General features: G+C 40.4%; 1 protein-coding gene across 3 annotated transcripts in view; it reads left to right on the top strand.

Moving 5' to 3' along the window:
- The window catches only part of FRMD4B (FERM domain containing 4B), a 360,856-nt gene that overhangs the window by 172,355 nt on the left and 166,604 nt on the right, over positions 1-21,897 (top strand). The window contains exon 1 of one of the 3 annotated variants that reach the window (XM_033210404.1): positions 11,281-11,462. The exons of the other annotated variants lie outside the window; for them this stretch is intronic. Coding sequence (XP_033066295.1) covers positions 11,436-11,462 — 27 coding nt within the window. The 5' untranslated portion in view covers positions 11,281-11,435. Of the gene's footprint in view, positions 1-11,280; positions 11,463-21,897 lie in introns of those variants that run through there. 3 annotated transcript variants of the gene reach the window in all.

The raw sequence follows: 21,897 nt of genomic DNA, 5'->3' as shown, positions 1-21,897 counted from the left end.
CCCATTAATGCCGTGGTTATTCTGGAGATAGTGCCCTGAGGGTGAAGATGCATTGACCCACGGATTTGTTTGTGTATAGACTTTAACCAGAGCCAGGCTGACTCAGAGGCAAATTGGAATTGCTGCAGGAAGTTTCCCAATGATGTTTTTGTCATTTTTTTTAGCTGCCCACTCACCACTGGCATACCGTTAGCACCCAATCTTCCTTCTGGAGGTGCCCACCAGGCAGATGGCAAAACGGCAGTTCCCAGCGCATGCTTCCTGCCGTGGCCACCAAGGGGCCAGCTTGTCCTCTGTCTGTCCCCTAGTTCAGCTTGGCCAAACTTGCATGTTCCTGTCTTCTGAGTTTGAGCTAGAAGGACAGGATGTTTGGAAGTCAGAATCATCAAGGCAGCAACTGAGGTGATGGGACAGGCAAGCTAGTCACGTGACATAATTTGTCACTTTGCTCCCTGTGGGTTCTCTTGTTTTGTGTTCATTTTCTAAGCCTGATTTAAACATCCATTGTTTGCTTCTTTCATCCTGAGAGGCCTGATTTGGTTCAGGGATCAATATCACCCCCTTGCCCATATAACTTGGGGAAATACTGATTGGTCTCTAACCCAGTGCTTCCCTGCTTTCTCCCATGTCGTAGAATGCACAGAAAATGATAGTGTTTGTGTGGCACCTGGAGTAAATGGAAGAGGCTGCTCAGGCTGGAGGTGATCACTGAAGTGTCTCTGACCGTTTCCAGGGCTGAAAAGACCAATGGCTCAGTACACCGGTTGCCTCAGTACGCTGGTTTTGAAGCTGTGGTTGAAGCTAGTCATGATGACCTTATTCCTCTCTCAGGGATTGGTTTAGGGTAAACATAGGACTCAGCCCTGGTCACTGGGGAGTCATTTCTTAAAAAGCTGTCTACTCTTAAAAATAGGTATGGAGGCCAGGCGCAGAGGCTCATGCCTATGATCCCAACACTTTGGGAGGTTGAGATGGGAGGATCACTTGAGCTCAGGAGTTCAACACCAGCCCAGGCAACATGGCAAGACCCGTCTCTATTAAAAAAAAAACAAAAAACAAACAACAAACAACAAAAAAAAAACAAAAAACACATGGTAAAAAGAATTGATCCTTTTTTCTGGAGTGGAGATGTGAGAGCTTCAAGGATGGCAGCTATATTGCAACCATGAGGGAATGTTACCTAAGAAGAATGTGCTAGGTGGAAAAATCGAAGAAGCCTGGGACTTTTATGGTATTGCTAATCTGCTGACCTCACCAACCTTGGCACTGCCCTACCTGGAGATACTGAGAATATAGATCCATATTCTTAAACTTATTTTCACTTTTCGTTTGTTTATTTATTTACTATAAAAAGCATTCTGATACAATATAAGCTCAGGACTTGAAAGTCAGGACTTCCAGAAGAATTGTCCAACAACAACAACAACAACAACAAAAGTATTCAAAATAAAAAACTTTTTAGGAAAAATATAATAAAAATTGGAGACGTGCTGATATAAGGAAAATGTTTAAGTTCAGAATAAGATGGGCAGTAGTAGAAGGAAATTGTTTAAAATTCACAGTTCTTTATTTTAAAAAGTATAGGATTTTTAAATTAACACGATAGTGTTTGTTGTTGTTGTTGTTGTTTGTTTGTTTGTTTGGAGATGGAGTCTCGGTGTGTCACCCAGGCTGGAGTGCAGTGGCACGATCCCAGTTCACTGCAACTCCGCCTCCCAGGTTCAAGCAATTCTCCTGCCTCAGCTTCCTGAATAGCTGGGACTACAGGCACACGCCACTGTGCCCAGCTAATTTTGTATTTTTAGTACAGATGGGGTGTTACCATGTTGGTCAGGCTAGTCTCGAGCTCCTGACCTCGTGATAGTTGTCTTAAACAGAAATATTTACCAGTGTCTCAGTGAAATGTTAGAGAACTGGAAAGCATTCCTATTAACAATTGTGAGAGGTAGAAGAGCATACAAGTCAAGAGCCTGAACTTTGGAGCCAAACTGTGTAGGTTCAAAGCCTTCATCTGCTACTTCCTGGGTGTGATTTCATGTAAGTTATTTAACCTCTCTATGCCTCAGTTTTCTCATCTGTAAAATGGAGATAATAATAGTCCCGACTTCAAAGGTATTGTGGAGTTTATACTTATAATGAACAGGAACAGAGTATGGCACATTTTAAGTACTATGTAAGTGCTTGCTATTATTAATCTACAGTTATCACCTAAACCTATACCTGTGCAAAAAAAAAAAAGTCACTTAAGCACAAATGCTTCTACTACTTCACATTCACTAAAATAACTAAAATTAAGAAGACCTATAATACCACATTTTTGCGAAGATGTGGGATAACCAGATCTCTCATATATTGGGAGGGTAAATGGTATGACCTTTTAGGAAATTGTTTGGCAGTTAAACATACATTAATCCTATGATCTGTTAGCTCCACTCATGCACATTTATTCAAGAGAAATGAAAACATATGCATGTGCACACACACGCACACACACACATAGCTTGTGAAAGAATATTAATAGCTTATTAGCTTCTAATACCCCCAAACTGAGAACAACTCAGATCTCCATTAACAAGAGAGGGGATCAATAAACTATACTATATTCATGCAATGGATACTACTCGGTGATAAAAAAAAAAAAAAGAATGAATTGCTAATGCATGCAACACCATGAATGAATATTAAAAACATTTTGCTCAGTAAAAGAAGCCAGGTATTAAAAATACATACTCTATAATTCAATTTGTATGAAGTTCTACAACAGGAAAAACTAATCTATTGTGATAGAAATCTGAATAGTGGTTGTTTATGTGAGGTAGGGAAAGACTGGCAGAGGTAGCTTTCTGCAAATGTTTTATATCTTGGTGGGGATGTGAATAACATGGCTGTAATACCTAAAATATGTATTTTTATTATACATAATTTATAGTGTAATTTTCTAAATGAAACAAACAGCAGTAGTCGACAATGCCCAGGTTTTGAGTAGTAAATGCAAAAGATGAGCATCTTTTTATCCCAGGGAGCAAGGAAGCTGACAAATACCACTAAAATCATGTCACAAGGTCTTGGAAACTGGCTTGAAGAGGCTCCCACTGTCCAAAATGGGCCAATCTGAATATCAATAAAGAAACTTTTAAAAAAGAGAAAATAGGCCGGGCGCGGTGGCTCAAGCCTGTAATCCCAGCACTTTGGGAGGCCGAGGCGGGCGGATCACAAGGTCAGGAGATCGAGACCATCCTGGCTAACACGGTGAAACCCCGTCTCTACTAAAAAATACAAAAAACTAGCCGGGCGAGGTGGCGGGCGCCTGTAGTCCCAGCTACTCGGGAGGCTGAGGCAGGAGAATGGCGTGAACCCAGGAGGCGGAGCTTGCAGTGAGCTGAGATCTGGCCAGTGCACTCCAGCTTGGGTGACAGAGCGAGACTCCGTCTCAAAAAAAAAAAAAAAAAAAAGAGAAAATAACTTTAAGGATTGAAACACATAAATTATATTTAAATGCATATGTTCATAATGACAAAATACATTTTGACCACCCTTGAAAGTACCCAACTCATTATTTTGGACACTGGCAAATAAAGATAAAGAGTCAAACATTTTCTCTGCCTTTTTTGTATGAATTATACTACTGGGTAACCAATTAATAGATAAGGAAAAAAATGTCTCATTATAGAAATATTCTAGCTAGTAAGTAAGGGATAATAGAATTAGAAAGCCATCATACCGCAACCCCTAATTAATTAAATGATACAGCTATTGAGCATTAGCAGCTGCTAATGTCACAAAAAGAAATGGCTCTTCTAATGAAAAAACACAAGTGGTGATCTATGAGATAGTATTGCCAAAAAAGATCTAACTGAAATCTGATAGAGCCTTGGGACTCAACCAACCTACAGGAACCATAGTAAACAGAGGAACATCTTAAGTGATACCAGGGGAATGCAATCAGCAAAACCTAGGTGGTAGGAGAATTTACAGGATTAACAGCCTAGTTTCTTCAACAAATAAATTGCAATGAGAGAGAGAGGAGAGAAAAAGAGAGAGATGGATGGAACAGGAACCTGTAGGTTAACAAAGACCTAAGGAAAATATCAACCAATTGCAAAATGTGGAGCTTTTATTTTTTTTTATTTTGATTCAAACAAACTTGGGGGAGAAAGACATTAATCAGATAATTGGATATTTGAAGACTAGATATCTGATGATATTAAGGAATTTTTGTTAACTTGTTTAAGTATTTAGGGTTATGTTTAAAAAAGAGTCCTTATCTTTTATATTGAATTATTTACAGATGAAATTAGTTAAGTCTTGGTTTTGCTTCAAAATAATACATACAGGAGGGCAGAATGTAGGTGAGAATATAAATGAAACAATATTAGCCAGGTGTTGATAACTTAAAACTAGGTGGAAACATGGGAGGTGGTTATTACACTGGTCTTTGACTTTTTGTGTGTACTTGAAATTTTCCATTATAAAAACATTTTGTTTTGGCTTTAAAGGAATACAAAGGGAGAGAGAAAGGGGAAAACAAAACAAAAGGCCAGGTTCTGCAGAAAGACAGGAAGGAAATCTAACAGAATGCCTGAGTGTTAACCCCTGGATGCATTCCACCTTGTCTACAATGGCCAAATGGAAAGGCCATATGTAAGAGCATGGGCCCTGGGTTCAAATCCTGTTCTTCTACCCCCAACTGGGGAGACTTTTGCTACCAGACATCTCAGTGCCTCAGTTTCCCATTTGTAAAGTGGATTTCAAGAATGAATTTTGAAGACCCTTTTCATTTTTCCAAACACAGAGATGAGACTCAATTTTACAAAGTTTATGTACGTCCCCTAAAAAACTGCATGTCCCTTATGGCAAAACCAAGTCAAAAGTCATGGCCTTCATCCTATGAAACAGACAGAAAGGAAACCCCTACCATGCCTGCTTCTCTCCCTACCTCTTTTCATCTCTGTTTTTCCATTTATGGTTAAGAAAGCAAGAAAATTTGCCTAGCACAAAAGTTTTCCCTCTTTTTCTGTCTAGAGGGGAATATGAGTAATGAACTTTTCCATCAGGGTTGTTTTTCCTGGACATGGTGCACCCCCTCCAGCTGCTAAAACATGTGATCCTGAAGGAGACCTTAAATAAACTTAAATGTTCCTTATCGGTCAGTCCCAGTTTGTACTAAATTATGAATTAATTTTCTGTATTTGGTACTTTTCCTTTTTAAACAGAAGTTCTATTCATTCAAAATATTAGTTGAGAACTTTCCAGGTTCCACATGTTATAGCCCTGAACAAGGCAGAAATGATCCTGAACCCAATTTTTCCTGTGATTGGCTCTTTCCTGACCTCCAGTCTTAATTCAGGAGCTCACTCTCCCCAAACAGCATTCTCCACCCCTCTTTATCATGTCTTCCTGCTTTATTTTCTTCTTAAGTCTTACTCTTATCTGAAATTACCTCATTTATGAATTAAATTATTTTTTGTTTCATGCCCCCCTCTGGATACCTCTCCTGTTCACCACTGTTCCCCCACCATCTCAGAAAAAAAAAAAAAAAACAGATTTATTTGGCTTATGGTTCTGGAGGCTGGAAGCACTGGCATCTGGCAGGGTCATCCCATGGCTGAAGGCAGAAGGGCACACAGGTTCATAGGAAGAAAGAGGAAAAATGTGGGCTGAACTTATCTTTTATTAGAAACCCACCTCAATGATAACTAAGCTACTATTGTAATAATGAATTAATTCATTGTCATGTCTTAAAGGTCCCACTTCTTTTTTTGTTTGTTTGTTTGTTTATGAGGCAGGGTCTTACTGTGTCACCCAGGCTGGAGTGTAGAGTGGCATAGTCTTGGCTCATTGCAGCCTCAACCTCCTAGGCTCAAGTGATTCTCCTACCTCAGCCTCCTGAGTATCTGGTACTATAGGCACATGCCATCACACTTGGTTAATTTTTGTGTTTTTTGTAGAGATGGAGTTTCACCATATTGCCCTGGCTGGTCTCAGACTCCTGAACTCAAGCACTCTGTTCTTGTTGGCTTGCCAAACTGCTGGGATTACAGGCATGTACCCCCCCGCTGCCCCCCGATCTGGCCAGTCCCATCTCTTAATACTATGAGAATGGCAGTTAAATTTTAACATGAGTTTTAGTGGGGACATTCAAACCATAGCACAATGCAAAATGAAAATGTGGGATTCCTTGTTCAAAAATCATGAAGAATTGTGAGACAGCAGAACACTAAACCAAGCATGAGGCCCTTCTGAACACTGAATCCTGTGGGCGTACATAGGCCACACACCCAGCTCTGATGTCCAATACCTGATAGATGTTCAAAAAAAATTACAGAATTATTTTTTTAAATAATTTTTTACAATTATTTTTAACTGTAAAAATGTAAATATTTTTGTAATTATTTTGTAAAAATAATTTTTGTAAAAATATTTTGTAAAATATTTTGTAAAAATAATTACAAAAAAGAAAATTTTTCTTAAATTTGCAATGAATGCAAATTTAAGAAAAATCATCAGGTATCCAAGAAGCTCTGACATACAGATTGATAAAAGATTAAAAACGGAAACCAGCATGTGCGTGAAAGGAATGTGTAATTCCTCAATTGCAGAATTGACTATGAGGTGACAAATAAAGTGATTACTCTTCTCTTTTTGAGAGATGCCGGGTCCAGGCTGTAAATTTGTCGAAGGTCAGAACCATGGTGATTTCATCTTTGACTTCCTTGTAAGGCCTCTGCATGTATTTGATGCTCAAGAAATATTTGAGCTGAACTGAACTGTTTCTAGAGGCTGAATTAGAGAAAGATGAGAAGTTATGAAGAAATATTTTTTTCTTTAGTACAAACCTCACTAAACTTAGGAGGAGATGAGCTGGTCTTAAAGTTTGTCCTCTTACTTTATGACAAATGGTTTAGTGCTATGCCCAGCCATCAAGAGTTTTGGAAAACTACAATACATTGCCTCTGTTGCGATTTTATGGTGCGTCTGGCATTCATTCAGTATGTGAAATGTTCTGTGATGAAAGTGATAGTTTTGTGATAAAATGCAAAGCTTCTCTTAAAGATAAAAGTCGGGATCCTGCTTCCACATATTTTTCCTTAAATTGGTGGACATATTTCCCTTATTCCACTCTCACAGTCAATAAAAGCCGCCACAAAGTCACCAATACATATGTACAAGCTGACCAGTTAGGTGATCATCCAACTGTGTCACAATTTGTATTTTATAGGCATAGTTTCAGATAGAAGCTCATATTTCATTTGGACCTATTCCAGGATATAGTTTCATTTTCAATGGGACTCCTAATCAGGGCTCCCCCAGTCTACAGTCCCGAAACCCAGGTTAAGCCCTGCCTTGTGTCTGGCTGCATGGCAGAAGGCATTTGGAAGAACATTTGTTTCAGGTTGGATATGGCATCAGCTTTGCCACTGTCCTGTTCTGGTCTTTGAATGCCAGTTATCTGGGACCCCTTCTGATTTACTGATTGCAAAACTCCTGTCTGATACCCCACTCCTGCAGGAATTATCCATTTCCTCCCATTTCCTCGAGACTGAATCCCCGGCACCTATGCCCTTGTCCCATCTTTGCTCCTAAAGCCCCACCAAACTCCCCAATCCTGTGTTTATAAGCACCCACATTCTCGAACAGTGTTGGTCAGTGGACTAATGGTGTCAGATTCCAATTATCTTTTCTCACACAAACTGACATATTAGATAGGATCTTTTTGTTCTCAAATAAAGTTTTGTTTGAAAATCAGAACTAGTTTGAGCAGAAACGGAAATTATAGACTCAGTAACTGAAAAGGCCAGGGAATGACTTCAGGTTCAGTGGCATTTAGTAATTCAGACAATGACATTGGAGTCTGTCTCTCTCCAACACTTCTGTCTGGCATGAGGTTTCCTGGTAGCCCCAGACTCTCATCCAAGCAACTTTGTAACTCCAGAACAAACAAAAACAGAGATACTTCTCTGATCCCTATAACTAATGGGTATGGGGTGTATTCGTAAGGGTTCTCTAAAGGGACAGAATTAATAGGATACTATATATAATATATAATATATATTATATTGTACTTTATATATGTTATATGTTATATATAATATGTTATATATGTTATGTTATATATATATTATATATATATATATATAAAGGGGAGTTTATTAAGCATTAACTCACATTAACTCACATGACCACAAGGTCCCACAATAGGCTGCCAGCAGGCTGAGGAGCAAGGAGAGCCAGTCCGAGTCCCCAAACTGAAGCAATCGGAGTCTGATGTTTGAGGTCAGGAAGCATCCAGCATGGGAGAAAGATGTAGGCTGGGAGGCTAGGCCAGTCTTGTCTTTTCACATTTTTCTGCCTGCTTTATATTCTAGCCACACTGGCAGCTGATTAGGTGGTGCCCACCCAGATCAAGGGTGGGTCTGCCTTTCCCAGCCCACTGACTTAAATGTTAATCTCCTAGGCCGGGCGCGGTGGCTCAAGCCTGTAATCCCAGCACTTTGGGAGGCCGAGATGGGCGGATCACGAGGTCAGGAGATCGAGACCATCCTGGCTAACACGGTGAAACCCCCTCTCTACTAAAAATACAAAAAAAAAACTAGCCGGGCGAGGTGGCGGGCGCCTGTAGTCCCAGCTACTCGGGAGGCTGAGGCAGGAGAATGGCGTAAACTCGGGAGGCGGAGCTTGCAGTGAGCTGAGATCCGGCCACTGCACTCCAGCCCGGGCGACAGAGCAAGACTCCGTCTCAAAAAAAAAAAAAAAAAAAATGTTAATCTCCTTTGGCAATACTCTCAGAGGCACACCCAGGATTAATACTTGGCATCCTTCAATCCAATCAAGCTGACGCTAAGTATTAACCATCACATTGGGGTAGGGTGATTTTATTGGTCAGTCTTGAATCACATATTCATCCTCTTTATATGGGGATATGGGGTTCCCCCCAACTCCCAGTTATTTGGATAATGTCCCCATAGAAAAGCAGGGATCCTGTTTCCTAATTTTTTTTTTTTTTTGAGACGGAGTCTTGCTCTATCATCCAGGCTAGAGTGCAGTGGCGCGATCTCGGCTCACTGCAACCTCCGTCTCCCAGGTTGAAGCAATTCTCCTGCCTCAGCCTGCCAAGTAGCTGGGAAGACAGGCATGTGCCACTACACCTGGCTAATTTTTGTATTTTTAGTAGAGATGGGGTTACGCCATGTTGGCCAGGCTGGTCTCAAACTCCTTACCTCAGGTGATCCGCCCACCTCAGCCTCCCAAAGTGCTGAGATTACAGGCCTGAGACACTGCGCCCGGCCTCCTAATTTTAATACTCCTGATAGACTCCCATCTCTATGTGTTCTCACACCATAACCTGAGCTTGCCCAGCCTCCTCCCGAATTTGATCTGTCAATCTTCACCTGGCCCTCAAGCTGCCCTGGCCTCCTGGTTTTAGCCTTGCCTAATCTAGCCCATCTTGCTGCTGAAACTGGCTATCAAAATTCTGATTGTCCTTCAACAGTGAAAACATTTTTACCATACAATCAGAAATGTCCCACTAGTTCTCTCAGTTGACTCTCCAGCCCCATAAGAAAAGGTACCATGTACTGAGTTTTTACTGTTATATGTTAAACAAATAGAAGGTTCTCTCAAATAAAGTACTATAATAATTCCCCACCTTCCCAACGAGAAGACTCAGAGCAAATGTTTTGGGTTAACCTATATAAAATTTTAGAAATGTATATGAAATATTAGAAAATTTACTCCTTATATTAGGAGTGCTCATAACACTTGTTATGCAGATTAATAACTGGAGTCATTTCTTTCTTGATTGAATAATTTTATTCAACTTCTTCACGTGCATCTGTGTGCTGGCACTGAAATAAAAGTCTTCTTTGAGTCATCCTTGTATCAGCACAGCATCTCCACTTCTGCCCAAGTTGTTTGAACTATATAGCACTTCTTCAGTCTCCATATATGATACTTTTCTGGGAATATCATTGCCCAGCATTTTTTTTCCTTTTTCCATTTATCCTATAAGTATATATGCATAAAATAATGTTTAAGTAACTTGTTTCTTCTAACATCCAACCCCTCCAATTGGGAGGTCACATGCTCACAAATAATTAACTAAATCTGTATTAAAGGTTTTGCCTTTTCTCACCTTTTCTACTGATATCATCAAGTGATTTCTATTTTCATCCAAATTTGGCATTGACTGAAGTTGTTACAGGCTGCCGTGTCCTCCAGACAATATATCGTGGTCATAGTAATTAGAGTCTTTGCAAAGATTTGAAGAGCTGTTCCCTGGTTTCTGAGGGATTAACATTTTGGGGGGTAAAGGCAGGTACCCCACCCTATATTTAGATACCTGTGGTATCTCCCAGGCAAATTCTTTGAGCTTTGCATGAACTATCTCTTTTAATTCCCCCAGCACTCCTGAAGGATATCAGGATTTTTATCTCCATTTTACAAAGGAGGGAACCAATTCTCAGAAAGATCAAGTAACTTTCCCACGGATATATACAGCTGTAAAACACCAGGTTTCTCTGACTCTAGAGAGTCTTAGAGACTTAGTCTTATGGTTATGTTCTTAACCATACCATACTCTTGAGCAAAATTCCAGACTGTTCTTTTTTTCAGGTGGGAGAAGCATGATACCCTGTCACAAGCTTTTACTTAATCATTCTTTTTTTAAAAAAAAAGTAAATTTATTATTTTTCCTATATTCTATATGTTTTGCATAATGTATTTTAATTATTTCCTATTCACTGAATGACTTTAATAGTAATGATTTCATTAAATGCAAATGGTGAAATGAATCTTTTCTGAGACCACATCATTCTGCCAAGATTTTCTATTGTGGCTGGCATCCCTGATTAATTTTACTAAGGTTGTTCCATGGAATTCTGAGTTTCTTTCTGAGTGGAAAAGCTGTTGACATCAACTGGCTGTGAGTAGCAAAGTTGAGTTAAATATTATTTTTATTTATATTCATTAAATTCCCAGCCTCATCCAGAACAAGCGTAGAATGAAGAGCCGAAATTGAAGCTTAGATTCGTACATGGCATTGCCTATCTCTGAATAATTACCCAAACTAGAGCTTGCATTATCAATGAAGTTTAGAAAATAGTAGATGACATTTCATCATGTTTTAAATGTGTAGTAAAGAAAGCCTTTGAGTGGCCAAAAGAAATAGCAGAAGTTTTTCAGTTGTTTTTATTTTCCCGTTTCTCCCGTGACTCATATTGAAAGGCTTTTGTTTCTAATCAAAGCAACAAACAGTATGGTCATTTCCTTGAGATTATATGGCAGCGGAAGGCGTCGGGGGTTTTTAAGTTCCTACTTCCACTGGTTTGTAGTTGGAGAAAATGCAAGTACATGCGCGCACGCGCACACACACAGACAGCACACAAGTGCTTAATACGTGTGTCTTTTGTCTTAAGCACTGTCTTCAGTTCCTTTAAATGAGCCGAGGTCATGATGGTTCAGAGGTAAGAATGATTTTTTTTATGATCTTCCAACTGCAGACTGTGTAACGGTGCTTCTTCAGCTTTGACTGGCATTTCATAGCAAAATCTTGGGCAGATTTTAATATTGTACTGGGGGTGGACTAATCTAAGAACTAATATTGCAGAACCCAACTTGCAGAAAAGGAAATTACAAGAAATGTTTATCTTCACTCTTTTGAAGGAATTACTTTTTCCAAAACGGAGTTGGATGTGCTCTGTTTGATACCTAAGTGAAGATGGTCCTTAAAGACACCCATCGTCCAGGGGGTTTTCCTGTCATTGTTTTAATGCTATCTTTGCTCCTTTAAAGGTCGTGAAAGGCTGATTTCTTATTTTGCTTTAGAACTTTGGCAAATATGAAGTATGTAATTCCACCTCATCACCCTTTCTTCTGCTCCCACCACTCTCTCCTTTTTACTACTTTTTCTTTTTTTTTTTTAGTTTTAAAAACTTGAGTTTCTTTATGGATGCAGAAAAGACAGAGAGAGGGCAGGAACTGTGTCAGTAAGCAGCACAAAAATGCTCTTTGATTTATAATTGTTCATCGTTTCATCAGGAAGATGTATTTGGGGCCTTCCCTGTTTTTGTGAACACTTGGCAACAAAAATTCTGTGGTGTCCTAGAGCTCATTAGTAGCCCCTCTGAAAGGATCCTTTGATGTGGGTCCCTGTTTTGCTTCCAGAAAGAAGAAGGAAAATTGAATTTTGTCCTCCAGTCTAGTTTGTGGTGAGGATTCTATGTGATCAGAATTCAGCAGCTCAAGATAGAAACCTCAGAAATGCCATTTTTGGGGACGGCTTCCAATTAATTAATAAAACTTTTATGATTTGTCAGAGGAAGTCCTACATCCTTATTAAAGGGAAGGCTTTTTTTCTTTCCTGCATTGTAATGTGGTTATGGTAAACTCATTAAGTCCAACTCTGTGTGGCCATTTTTCTTCCCTGATGGGTAGATGATGGTGGAGGGGAGGAATATCTGGGTAAAAAACAAAGGAAATTATCTCATCCAGTAGACTGCAAAACTCTTGGGGATAGAAGGAAGTCTGTAGAGGAAGTGGGTAGGATTGGGTAGAGAAGAGAAAAGTCAAAGAAATTAAATATATCACAATAGGAACTGGAATAGTAGCCTTATGCCATAATATAACAACATAATAGTCTAGCCTTAGAAATGGGTCCATTATCTCTAAATCAGTCCTATCTAAAGGTATCCAATATCTGAAGGAATGGAAAAGAATATAATCTTATCCAAATGCAGTCCTGTGACCTGGATTTTCAGAGTGGCATTATGGTGACCTAAAGCCTCATTATAAATGATCCTGTTCTTAAGATTCAGGCCATAGAACCTCCTGAGAAGTAAGACTATCTTGTTATGCAGCCCTTTCAGGGGTCAGAAATTACAGCTCTTAGCAGAGGGTCTAAAATATTCCCACACATACCAAGTTCCACTCCAGAGCATACTCTGTGTGTTCTACTGTGTTCGGTCCCACATTTGGAGTATGCAGGGAAGTTGTTACTACTAGAATGGAGGTTCCTGCAGACAGGTAGAGATGTGGAGAGAATTCCCAGTAACCATCAGGAGGCAGGGTGATGGGTGGTGGACAAATTTTATTGGCTGAGCAGAATTGTTAGATATATTTATGCCATGGAACATTTAAACCAGAAGAAACCTTGTAAGCCACTTTGTCCAATCTCCTCATTCTGTTACTGAAGAGATTAAAATCCAGAGAAGATGAGGAATTTTTCTAAGACTTCCTATCCCATTAGGAGCAGGGCACAGCCTGGATTCTGGATCTTCTGAGTTCGGAATCTATGCTCTGTCCACACTTTGCCTTTTCTGGGCCAGAGGATGATTTTGCCTAATTTCCAGCATCTCTGAATTTCATGCAGCAAGAATTTCTTTTCATGGGTGCATGCATCTTGGAATAGAAAGGTGGGAGCTGCATCCAAATGAGATTCTGCTTTCTGTTCTGCATGGCTTCCAATTGCTAGCAGAAGCCTGTGCACAGGTGCACAAAAGACCCCAGGAAAAGAACTACATGTCTTGTCTCTTATCACAAAAAGCTATAGTGCTAGGTAAAACCATAATAAAACACTTTCTCTTTGTTTCAAAAATATTGTGACAACCTGAAAATCTTAGTGAGTTCTCAGCAGAGGCCTCTCTCGGGATCATAATTCAAGTATGAGACTTACATTTGTCCCTGAGGTAGATTCTGTCAAGCTCCAATTAAGACTTTTTTCTTGCTTAATGTTGGAAAACTAGAAACATTTTTAAATGCAATATTTTCCTAAACTGGAAAAGTAAACCTGAGTACAGGTAAACTATACATTAATATATGTTTATGTGATTTGGCAAGGTTGAACAATCAATTTATTATTCCAATAACAATCTTCTAAGAAAAGGAAGGTATTGAGCATATTCCCTGTATACTTCACATGCTTTTTTTTTCTTCCCCTGCTTAGAGGAAGCTTTTGTAGATGGGGCTGTAAAGGTATGCACACTTCTGTTGTCTTGTATTGGTTTATTTTCTCCTTTGGTTTTCTTTTCTTCTTTCCTTGTAAATTGAAATGAACAATTCTGCAGACGTCGTACTTACTCTTTCAGGAACATGTTTTTATACTATCATTTCTATTAGGTGTTTCTAGATTCAGGTTTTCCAGTCAGGAGGGACAGTAGTCCAGAAGCTAGTCTTCTATAAAGGAGAATCTTTATCCTGTACAACAGTATGGTGCAGCTAAAAAGCCCGGTAGATAAGAGAGAGAGAACTGGACTCCAGGTCTAACTCTGCCACTTACTGACAAGCTATGTGGTCTTGGGAGCTAATTTTTCCTATTCAGTCCTCAGAATCCACATTGATCAGTGAAGGGATTAGACTAATGCTGAGGCTATTTTTCAGCTTAGAAATGCTCTGTAACTCCTAATTATTTGTAGTTACTTCCCTATTACCCAGATATATTACAGCTCTATCTGTCACTCTGTTTACCTCCATCTCTTTCCCTCTTTCCCTTCCTTTCCTCCCTCCTTCTCTCCTTTTTCTCCCCCTTCTTTCTTCCTTTCCACTGATATTCTCCTTTTCACATAGAAAGAAGTTCAGGGCACAGACTAAAATGGCCCAGATGCCTGTAGAGCCACTGGCAGTATATGGATAGGGAAAAACTAAGTAAGGCAAGGTTGGAAATGGAGAAATTACTGACAGTAATTGGAGTCAGACATTGAGATGCTGTCTAGGAAGAAATCAGGATCTTTGGTAATGGATGCAACTCTTAGACTGAAATTTGACACTGGCCCTTGGATTCCAAATTATTTCAAAGTCAACACATATTTTCTGGGTATGTACTGCACCAGCAATGTGTCAGACTTTGGCTTACAGAGCTGAATAAGAGGCAGCCACTATACTTATGAGGCCATGACCAGCTGGGGAATATAAATAGGAATTCTCCAGTGACTCTCTGTAGCTCTTACAAGCTTGACTTTTAGTTCATTTGCAACTCATTGTTGGGGAGTATAGAAACTGTTAAGACGAGCCGGGTGTGGTGGCTCATGCCTGTAATCCCAGCACTTTGGGAGGCTGAGGTGGTCAGATCACTTGAGACCAGGAGTTTGATACCAGCCTGGCCAATGTGGTTAGACCCCGTCTCTACTAAAACTACAAAAATTAGCCGGGCATCATGGCACGCACCTGTAATCCCAGTTACTCGGGAGGCTGAGGCAGGAAAATTGCTTGAACCCAGGAGGCGGAGGTTGCAGTGAGCCAGGATCGCCCCACTGCCCTTCAGCCTGGGTGACAGAGCGAGACCCTGTCTCAAAAAAAAAAAAAGCTGTTAAGACAAAATGGCTGTAAGTAGTGGAGTTTAATTAATATGATTTTTAGGTCAAGAGATTAAATCGACAGGGGTATATCCAGGTAAGAATTGAATAATGTGAACTAAGACAAACAAACAGTAAACCTAAAGCATTCAGGAGTCCACGGTTAAAAATTCTGTTTTTGACAGGCTCTATCCACACTAAACAGACAAAGAGAGGAAGTGTCCAGAGTGGAATGTTAGCATGAGGCTTTGCATGTAAATCCTACTTTGTCATTTACAAACTAAGTGACCTCCCCTCTGGGCTTCTGATGGGGGTAATTAAAACTACCTTTTCAGCCTAATGCAGTGGCTCGTGCCTTCAATTCCAGCACTTTGGAGGTTGAGACAGGAAGATCGCTTGAGGCCAGGAGGTCAAAACCAGCCTGGGCAACATAGCAAGACCCTATCTCTACAAAAATTTTTAAAATTAGGCAGGTGTGGTGGTGTGCCTCTGTAGTCCCAGCAACTTGGGAGGTTGAAGCAGGAGGATTGCTTGATGCCAGGAGTTCGAGGCTGCAGTGAGCTATGGATTGTGCCACTGCATGAGGCTGCAGTGAGCTATGGATTGTGCCACTGCACTCCAGCCTGGGTGACAGAGCGAGACTCTGTCTCTAAAAATAAAATAAAATAAAATATTTTAAAACTACCTTTTAACAAATCTCTCCCTATCCCTTCTTCCCCCACCCTTCCTAGCCTCTAGTATTTGTTAAAGGATGCAAAATTACAGCTAGACAGGAGGAATAAGTTCTAGTGTTGTATAGCACTATAGGGTGACTGTAGTTAGCAATAATATATAGTTTCAAATAGGAGGATATTGAATGTTCCCAACACAAAGAAATGATAAATGTTTGAAATGATGGGTATACTAATTACCCTGATCTAATCACTATAGATAATATAGACTATTATCAATTTAGAATTAAAACTACATTTTAATGTTATTGAGGGGGTTAGAGCTAGCATCTGGCACTGAAGTACCTAATAAGTGGCAGTTACTTTTGTTTAATAATGTTATCATACAACTATCCCAAATATGGCAAATGATGACAGTGGTGTCATAAAAATATTTAGACACGATCAGAAGATTGAGTGTACAAAGTAATGGATGGGTAATCTTTTTTCAGGGCCTGTAGTGTTCATAATAATATAAATAGAAACCAGTTATTCATTAGCCCACATTTGAATCTCTCTGCATCTTGACAGTGTCTGGATATCCCATCGGCGTTCTGTCATTTGGACACATGAGATCACTTGACTCTGCACTTTGTCTGGATTTCACTGGGCAAAAGTTCACAAATAAGGAATCACAGTATGTCCATTGCAGACTTTGGTCTTGCCTTCAGGTCAAGTGTTCATCTTTTTAAGGACCGGTTTCTCAATCACTTTAAGGACATGGACCGAATACAAATCTGGGTCCAGGAAGTTATAAAAAGTCTTCCTGGAAAGATTCTCATTAACATATTTTGCCTATCTTTATGGGGGGAAGTATTTGCAAGCTTCTCTAATGTCATTAGTAGACCTGCGAGAGGTCACAGCTTAAGAACTACAGCCCTAAGTGAGCTGTGTGTGTCTTTCAGAGAAATGGTGAGAAACTATTTGGCCTTTGTGTGTGATGCCTGTCTTAGTCCATTTTGTGCTGCTACAACAGAGTAACTGCAACTCAGTAATTTATAAAGAGCAGAAATTTATTTTTCACAGTGTGAGGCTGGGACATCTAAGATCAAGGTGCTGGCACTCAATTTGTTAAGGGCCGTCTTGCTATATCCTCACATGGCAAAAGGCAAAAAGGCAAGCTTGCCAAATGCTGCATGAAGTCTATTTTATAAGGGCTTTAATCCCATTAAGTAGAGAGAGCAACCTTCAAGGCTTAATCACCTCCTAAAGGCCCTGCCTCTTAATACTACAGACATTGGCAACACTTGAATTTTGGAGGGACTACAAATCATAGCAATGCCCAAGAAACAAGGTTTTCTGGAACTCTTTAGCACCTAAGTGTATTTGAGCCTGCCAGAAATGTGGTGTCCTATAATTGACTTGGGCTCTATGGAAGGTATTTAGGATGTAAGAGCAAGCCTTGCCACCTCCACTCCTGCAGCTGTTCCTCTGGGAGCAGGAATCATACCTTTAGCAACACCAGGTGCAGAGGAGGCCGATTCTCTCTTGGTATTTGGCCTTGTATTGAGTTGAAAGTGAGGTCACTCTAGTGGGACCTGAAAGTAATTGCTGTATTCACCATTAGAACACTCATCTGGCTTTAGGGGATTCATCTGTAAATCTGCAGAGATTTTTTTTTTCAGTAACCACTGCATTTGAGTTGGAAGAATAGGAGGTTGTTTGTGGTAACTGCACATCTCTTAGTGCCCACCTTGAGATGCAAACAGCCCTCTTCATTAGAACAAGGACTGAGGTCCAAGGAGCGTCACTCATCTTGCTTTACAGTATTCTTTTTTCCTTCTTTTTGAAAGAAACCATTGATCAATCAGTGATACTTTTAACTATTATGTATGAAAAAGAGTGCTATGGTGTCTTCCCAATTTTTGTAAAATGAATATGCAACTCCATTTTTTATTTCTTATTTTATATGCAACTCCATTTTTTAATTATTTTTGCAACTCCATTTTTTTTATTATGCAACTCCATTTGTTATTTATTTTTTATTGAGTAGCCTCTTTGGCAAAGTGCATGCTATAAGCTGAGGGTACAGTGGTTAGCAAGACAAAGTACCTAGAGGCAGACATTAAATAACAAAGTACATCATTATTTAATCACAATTGTGAAAACTGATGCAACAAAGAAGTATAGAGAACTAAAAGACAATTAAGCTCATAGTAAGAGCTATGGAACCCAAAACTATTCGAAACACTCTGTATGCATCAGCTCACTTAAACCTCATAGTGTGTTACCTCCATGATGCAGATCAGGAAACCAGGTAACAAAGAGATGAAGTCGTCTGCGCATGGTGGTGACACTAGCAAAGCATCTAAGCCATGATTTGAACCCTGGGTGGTCTGACTGCAGGATCTTCACCCATAACCACTGCACGATGACTCCTATGAAAACATGACTTTTAGAACAAGATCACATCCTTTGCAAAAACATCGATGGAGCTAGAGGCCATTATCCTTAGCCAATTAATGCAGAAAACCAAATATCATATGTTCTCACTTATAAGTGGGAGCTAAATAATGAGAACACAGGACACAAAGAGGGGAACAACAGACACCAAGGCAAGGGTAGAGGGTGGGAGGAGGGAGAGTATCAGAAGAAATAACCATCGAGTACTGTACTATGCTTAGTACCTGTGTGATGACATCATCTGTACACTAAACCCCCATGATGTGAGTTTACCTTTATAACAAACCTGTACATGTATCCCTGAGCCTAAAAGTTTAAAAAAAATAAAAAACAGAAATAATGACTTTTAATCTATGTTTTTAGAGATGAGTTGGGTTAGTCAGGCACTTTCCCCACCCCCTCATGCCTTCAGCTAGAAACGAGATCTTACAGAGGAAGGCAATGTGGCTGGGGCCCAGGGAGTAAGAGGAAATTAACACAAGACTAGGGGAAGAGTGGGCAGGAACCACGCAGTGCAGGGCTTGGTAGGCCGCCTTGGGGATGGGAGCTTTTTTCTGATTGAGTTAGGTTCAATCAGAACCTAATTGGTTGCCTCTGAAGTTAAACTGCCCCGTCAAGAATCCTCTCTCAGGGGACCTGCATGCCTGTGATATGAAGCCACCGAAGGGTGTTCTCCTGAGCTGGCTGGATTATTTCACATCAATTTAATATTGTGGATATGGAGAGCAGGCTGCCTGGGGATGTTTCATCTGTTTTGCTGACTTGTCCCATGGACGTCTCTCCCAAGTCAAAATGTTTTCCGCCTTTTTAGAGGCCTGCAGGACTATATTTGCCTTTTTTGTTTTCATTTTTTTATTATACTTTAAGTTCTGGGATATATTTATTTTTCTTAATGGTTCATGTAGCTACATCGTTCCTGTGACAGGTTCGGTAATTAATAGTCATCATGGCTAACGCTGAGTGCCAGGCACTGTGCTGGGTGCTTTCCACGAATTCTCCTGTTGCCTTCTCAATTCTGTGGGGCAGATACTGTCATTCTCCATATTTTTCAGATAAAGAAACAGACTAAAAGGGATTAAATGAGTTGCCCAAAGTCCCACTGGCTAGTGTCAGAGTTAGGTCTTGCACACAGCTTTTCCTGATTCCAAAGTCCATGCTTGACTCTCCACTGTCGCTTCCCCACATGTGGAACTTCTTATTTTATGGATGCAAAAACTGTCCAAAGTTAATGATAGAACTGATTATAAAACTCGGGTTTGACATTAAGTTTCATTTTCTAGGCCAGTAGTTAAATCTCATAAGAAAAAAAATAAAGAAAATGAAAGGAAACTGAACAGAACACCAGGACCTTCACCATGACCTGAAGCAGGCTTGCAAACATGTTACACTTTTACCAGCCCACAGACCAGCTGACTCAGTCACACTGGCATAAATAGAGGAATCTAAAGCAAATGGCGGGGGGTGTGTAGGGATCTGTGCTTGGATATTAACCCATGAGGAGTCTGGGAGAGAGAACAAAGGGGCAGAGAAGAATAGTTTTAATAGGTATTGGATGCTTACTATGTGCCAGGCACTATGCTAAGTTATTTATAGCTATTCACTAATTTGGTTTTATTGGTGTTTTTTGTTTTTTAACTTTTATTTTAGTTTCAGGAGTACATGTACAGGTTGGTTCTGTAGATAAACTGGGTGTCATGGGGGTTTGGTGTACGTATTATTTTGTTACTCAGGTAATACGCATAGTACTCAATAGGTAGATTTTTGATCCTCACCCTCCTCCTACCCTCCACCCTCAAGTAGGCCTTGGTGTCTGTTGTTCCCTTCTTTGTGTCCATGTGTACTCAATGTTTAGCTCCCACTTACAGGTGAGAACTTGCAGTGTTTGGGTTTCTGTGCCTTTGTTAGTTTGCTTATGATAATGACCTCCAGCTCCACTCATGTTATTGCAAAAGACATTATCTCACTTTTTTATGGCTGCGTAGTATTCCATGGTATATATGTGACACACTTTCTTTATCTGTTCTACCATTAATGGACATTTAGGTTGATTTCATGTCTTTGCCATTGTGTCTGTTTGTTTTTGTTTTTTGAGACAGTCTCACTCTGTTGCCCAGGCTGGAGTGCAGTGGCATGATCTTGGCTCACTGCAACCTCTGCCTCCCGGGTTCAAGCAATTCTGCCTCAGCCTCCAAAAGTAGCTGGGATTACAGGCATGCACCACCACGCCTGGCTAATTTTTTTGTACTTTTAGTAGAGACGGGGTTTCTCCATGTTGGCCAGGCTGGTCTCGAACTCCTGACCTCATGTGATCCACCCACTTTGGCCTCCCAAAGTGCTGGGATTACAGGAGTGAGCCACCACACCCGGCCAAGCCATTGTGGGTATTCACTCATTTGATCCTCACAACAACCTTATGAAGTTGGTCGTGTTTGCATGCCCATTTTATAGATGAGTACCAGTGCAGAAAGCCTTTTGGATTATTTCTCATTCTTCCATTTTTGCCTCATCCACTCCAGTCTGGTCTCCTCACAGTAAGCAGACTTACCCTTTATAAATAGCCCCAGATTATCTTCTCCATGCCTAAAAGCCTCCATTGGCTTTTTGCTGCATTTGAAACAAACTGTATACTTCTTACTATGGCCTACAATGCAGTGCATGAATCTAGCCCAATGGTTTCAGACTTCAGCAGGCATAAGAGTGACCTGGAAGGCTGTGAACACACAGATTGCCGGGTGCCACTCTGTATTCCTAACAGGCTCCAGTTGATGCTGCTGCGAGTCCTAAGACCACACTTCAAGAACCACTGATGAGCCCCTCATTAACTCTAAGCTTGTCTCTTGTTCTCTCCCTCTTAGTGACCAAGCTCCAGCCACATTTGTTGCCTTTTTTTTTCTTCTTATATTGTGCATTCTCCATAGGGCGACTTCACCCCCAAGGGAAGTTATAATTGGTTCTTGAGGGGTAAAGAAAATCTTTGGTATTAAAATTTCAGGCCTACAAAACTCAGTTCTCAGCGGGGTGTGGTAGCTCACACCTATAATCCCAGCACTTTGGGAAGCTGAGGTGGGCAGATCACTTGAGGTCAGGAGTTCAAAACCAGCCTGGCCAATATGGTGAAACCCTGTCTCTACTAAAAATACAAAAATTATCCAGGCATGGTGGCATGCACCTGTAATCCCAGCTACTCAGGAGACTGAGGCAGGAGAATCACCTGAACCTAGGAGGTGGAGGTTGCAGCGAGCTGAGATCGCAGCCTGGGTGACAGAGCGAGACTCTGTCTCAAAAAAAACCAAAAAACAAAAAAACCACAACTCTGTCCTGCCCAGCAGATAAGATATAAAGTATATCTGTGGTATTAACATTTCATGGGGGAGGAAGGTATTGGAGGGAAAAAGTGCCTAGAAAGGCTCCTTAAGAGTGCAGTTATGGGGCCAGGTGCAGTGGCTCATGCCTGTAATCCCAACACTTTGGGAAGCCGAAGTGGGCAGATCACGAGGATG

The sequence above is a fragment of the Trachypithecus francoisi genome, unplaced genomic scaffold (genome assembly GCF_009764315.1).
Source record: "Trachypithecus francoisi isolate TF-2019V2 unplaced genomic scaffold, Tfra_2.0 Lachesis_group0, whole genome shotgun sequence".
Classification (NCBI taxonomy): Eukaryota; Metazoa; Chordata; class Mammalia; order Primates; family Cercopithecidae; genus Trachypithecus; species Trachypithecus francoisi.
This window is presented reverse-complemented; position numbering and strand designations above follow the sequence as displayed.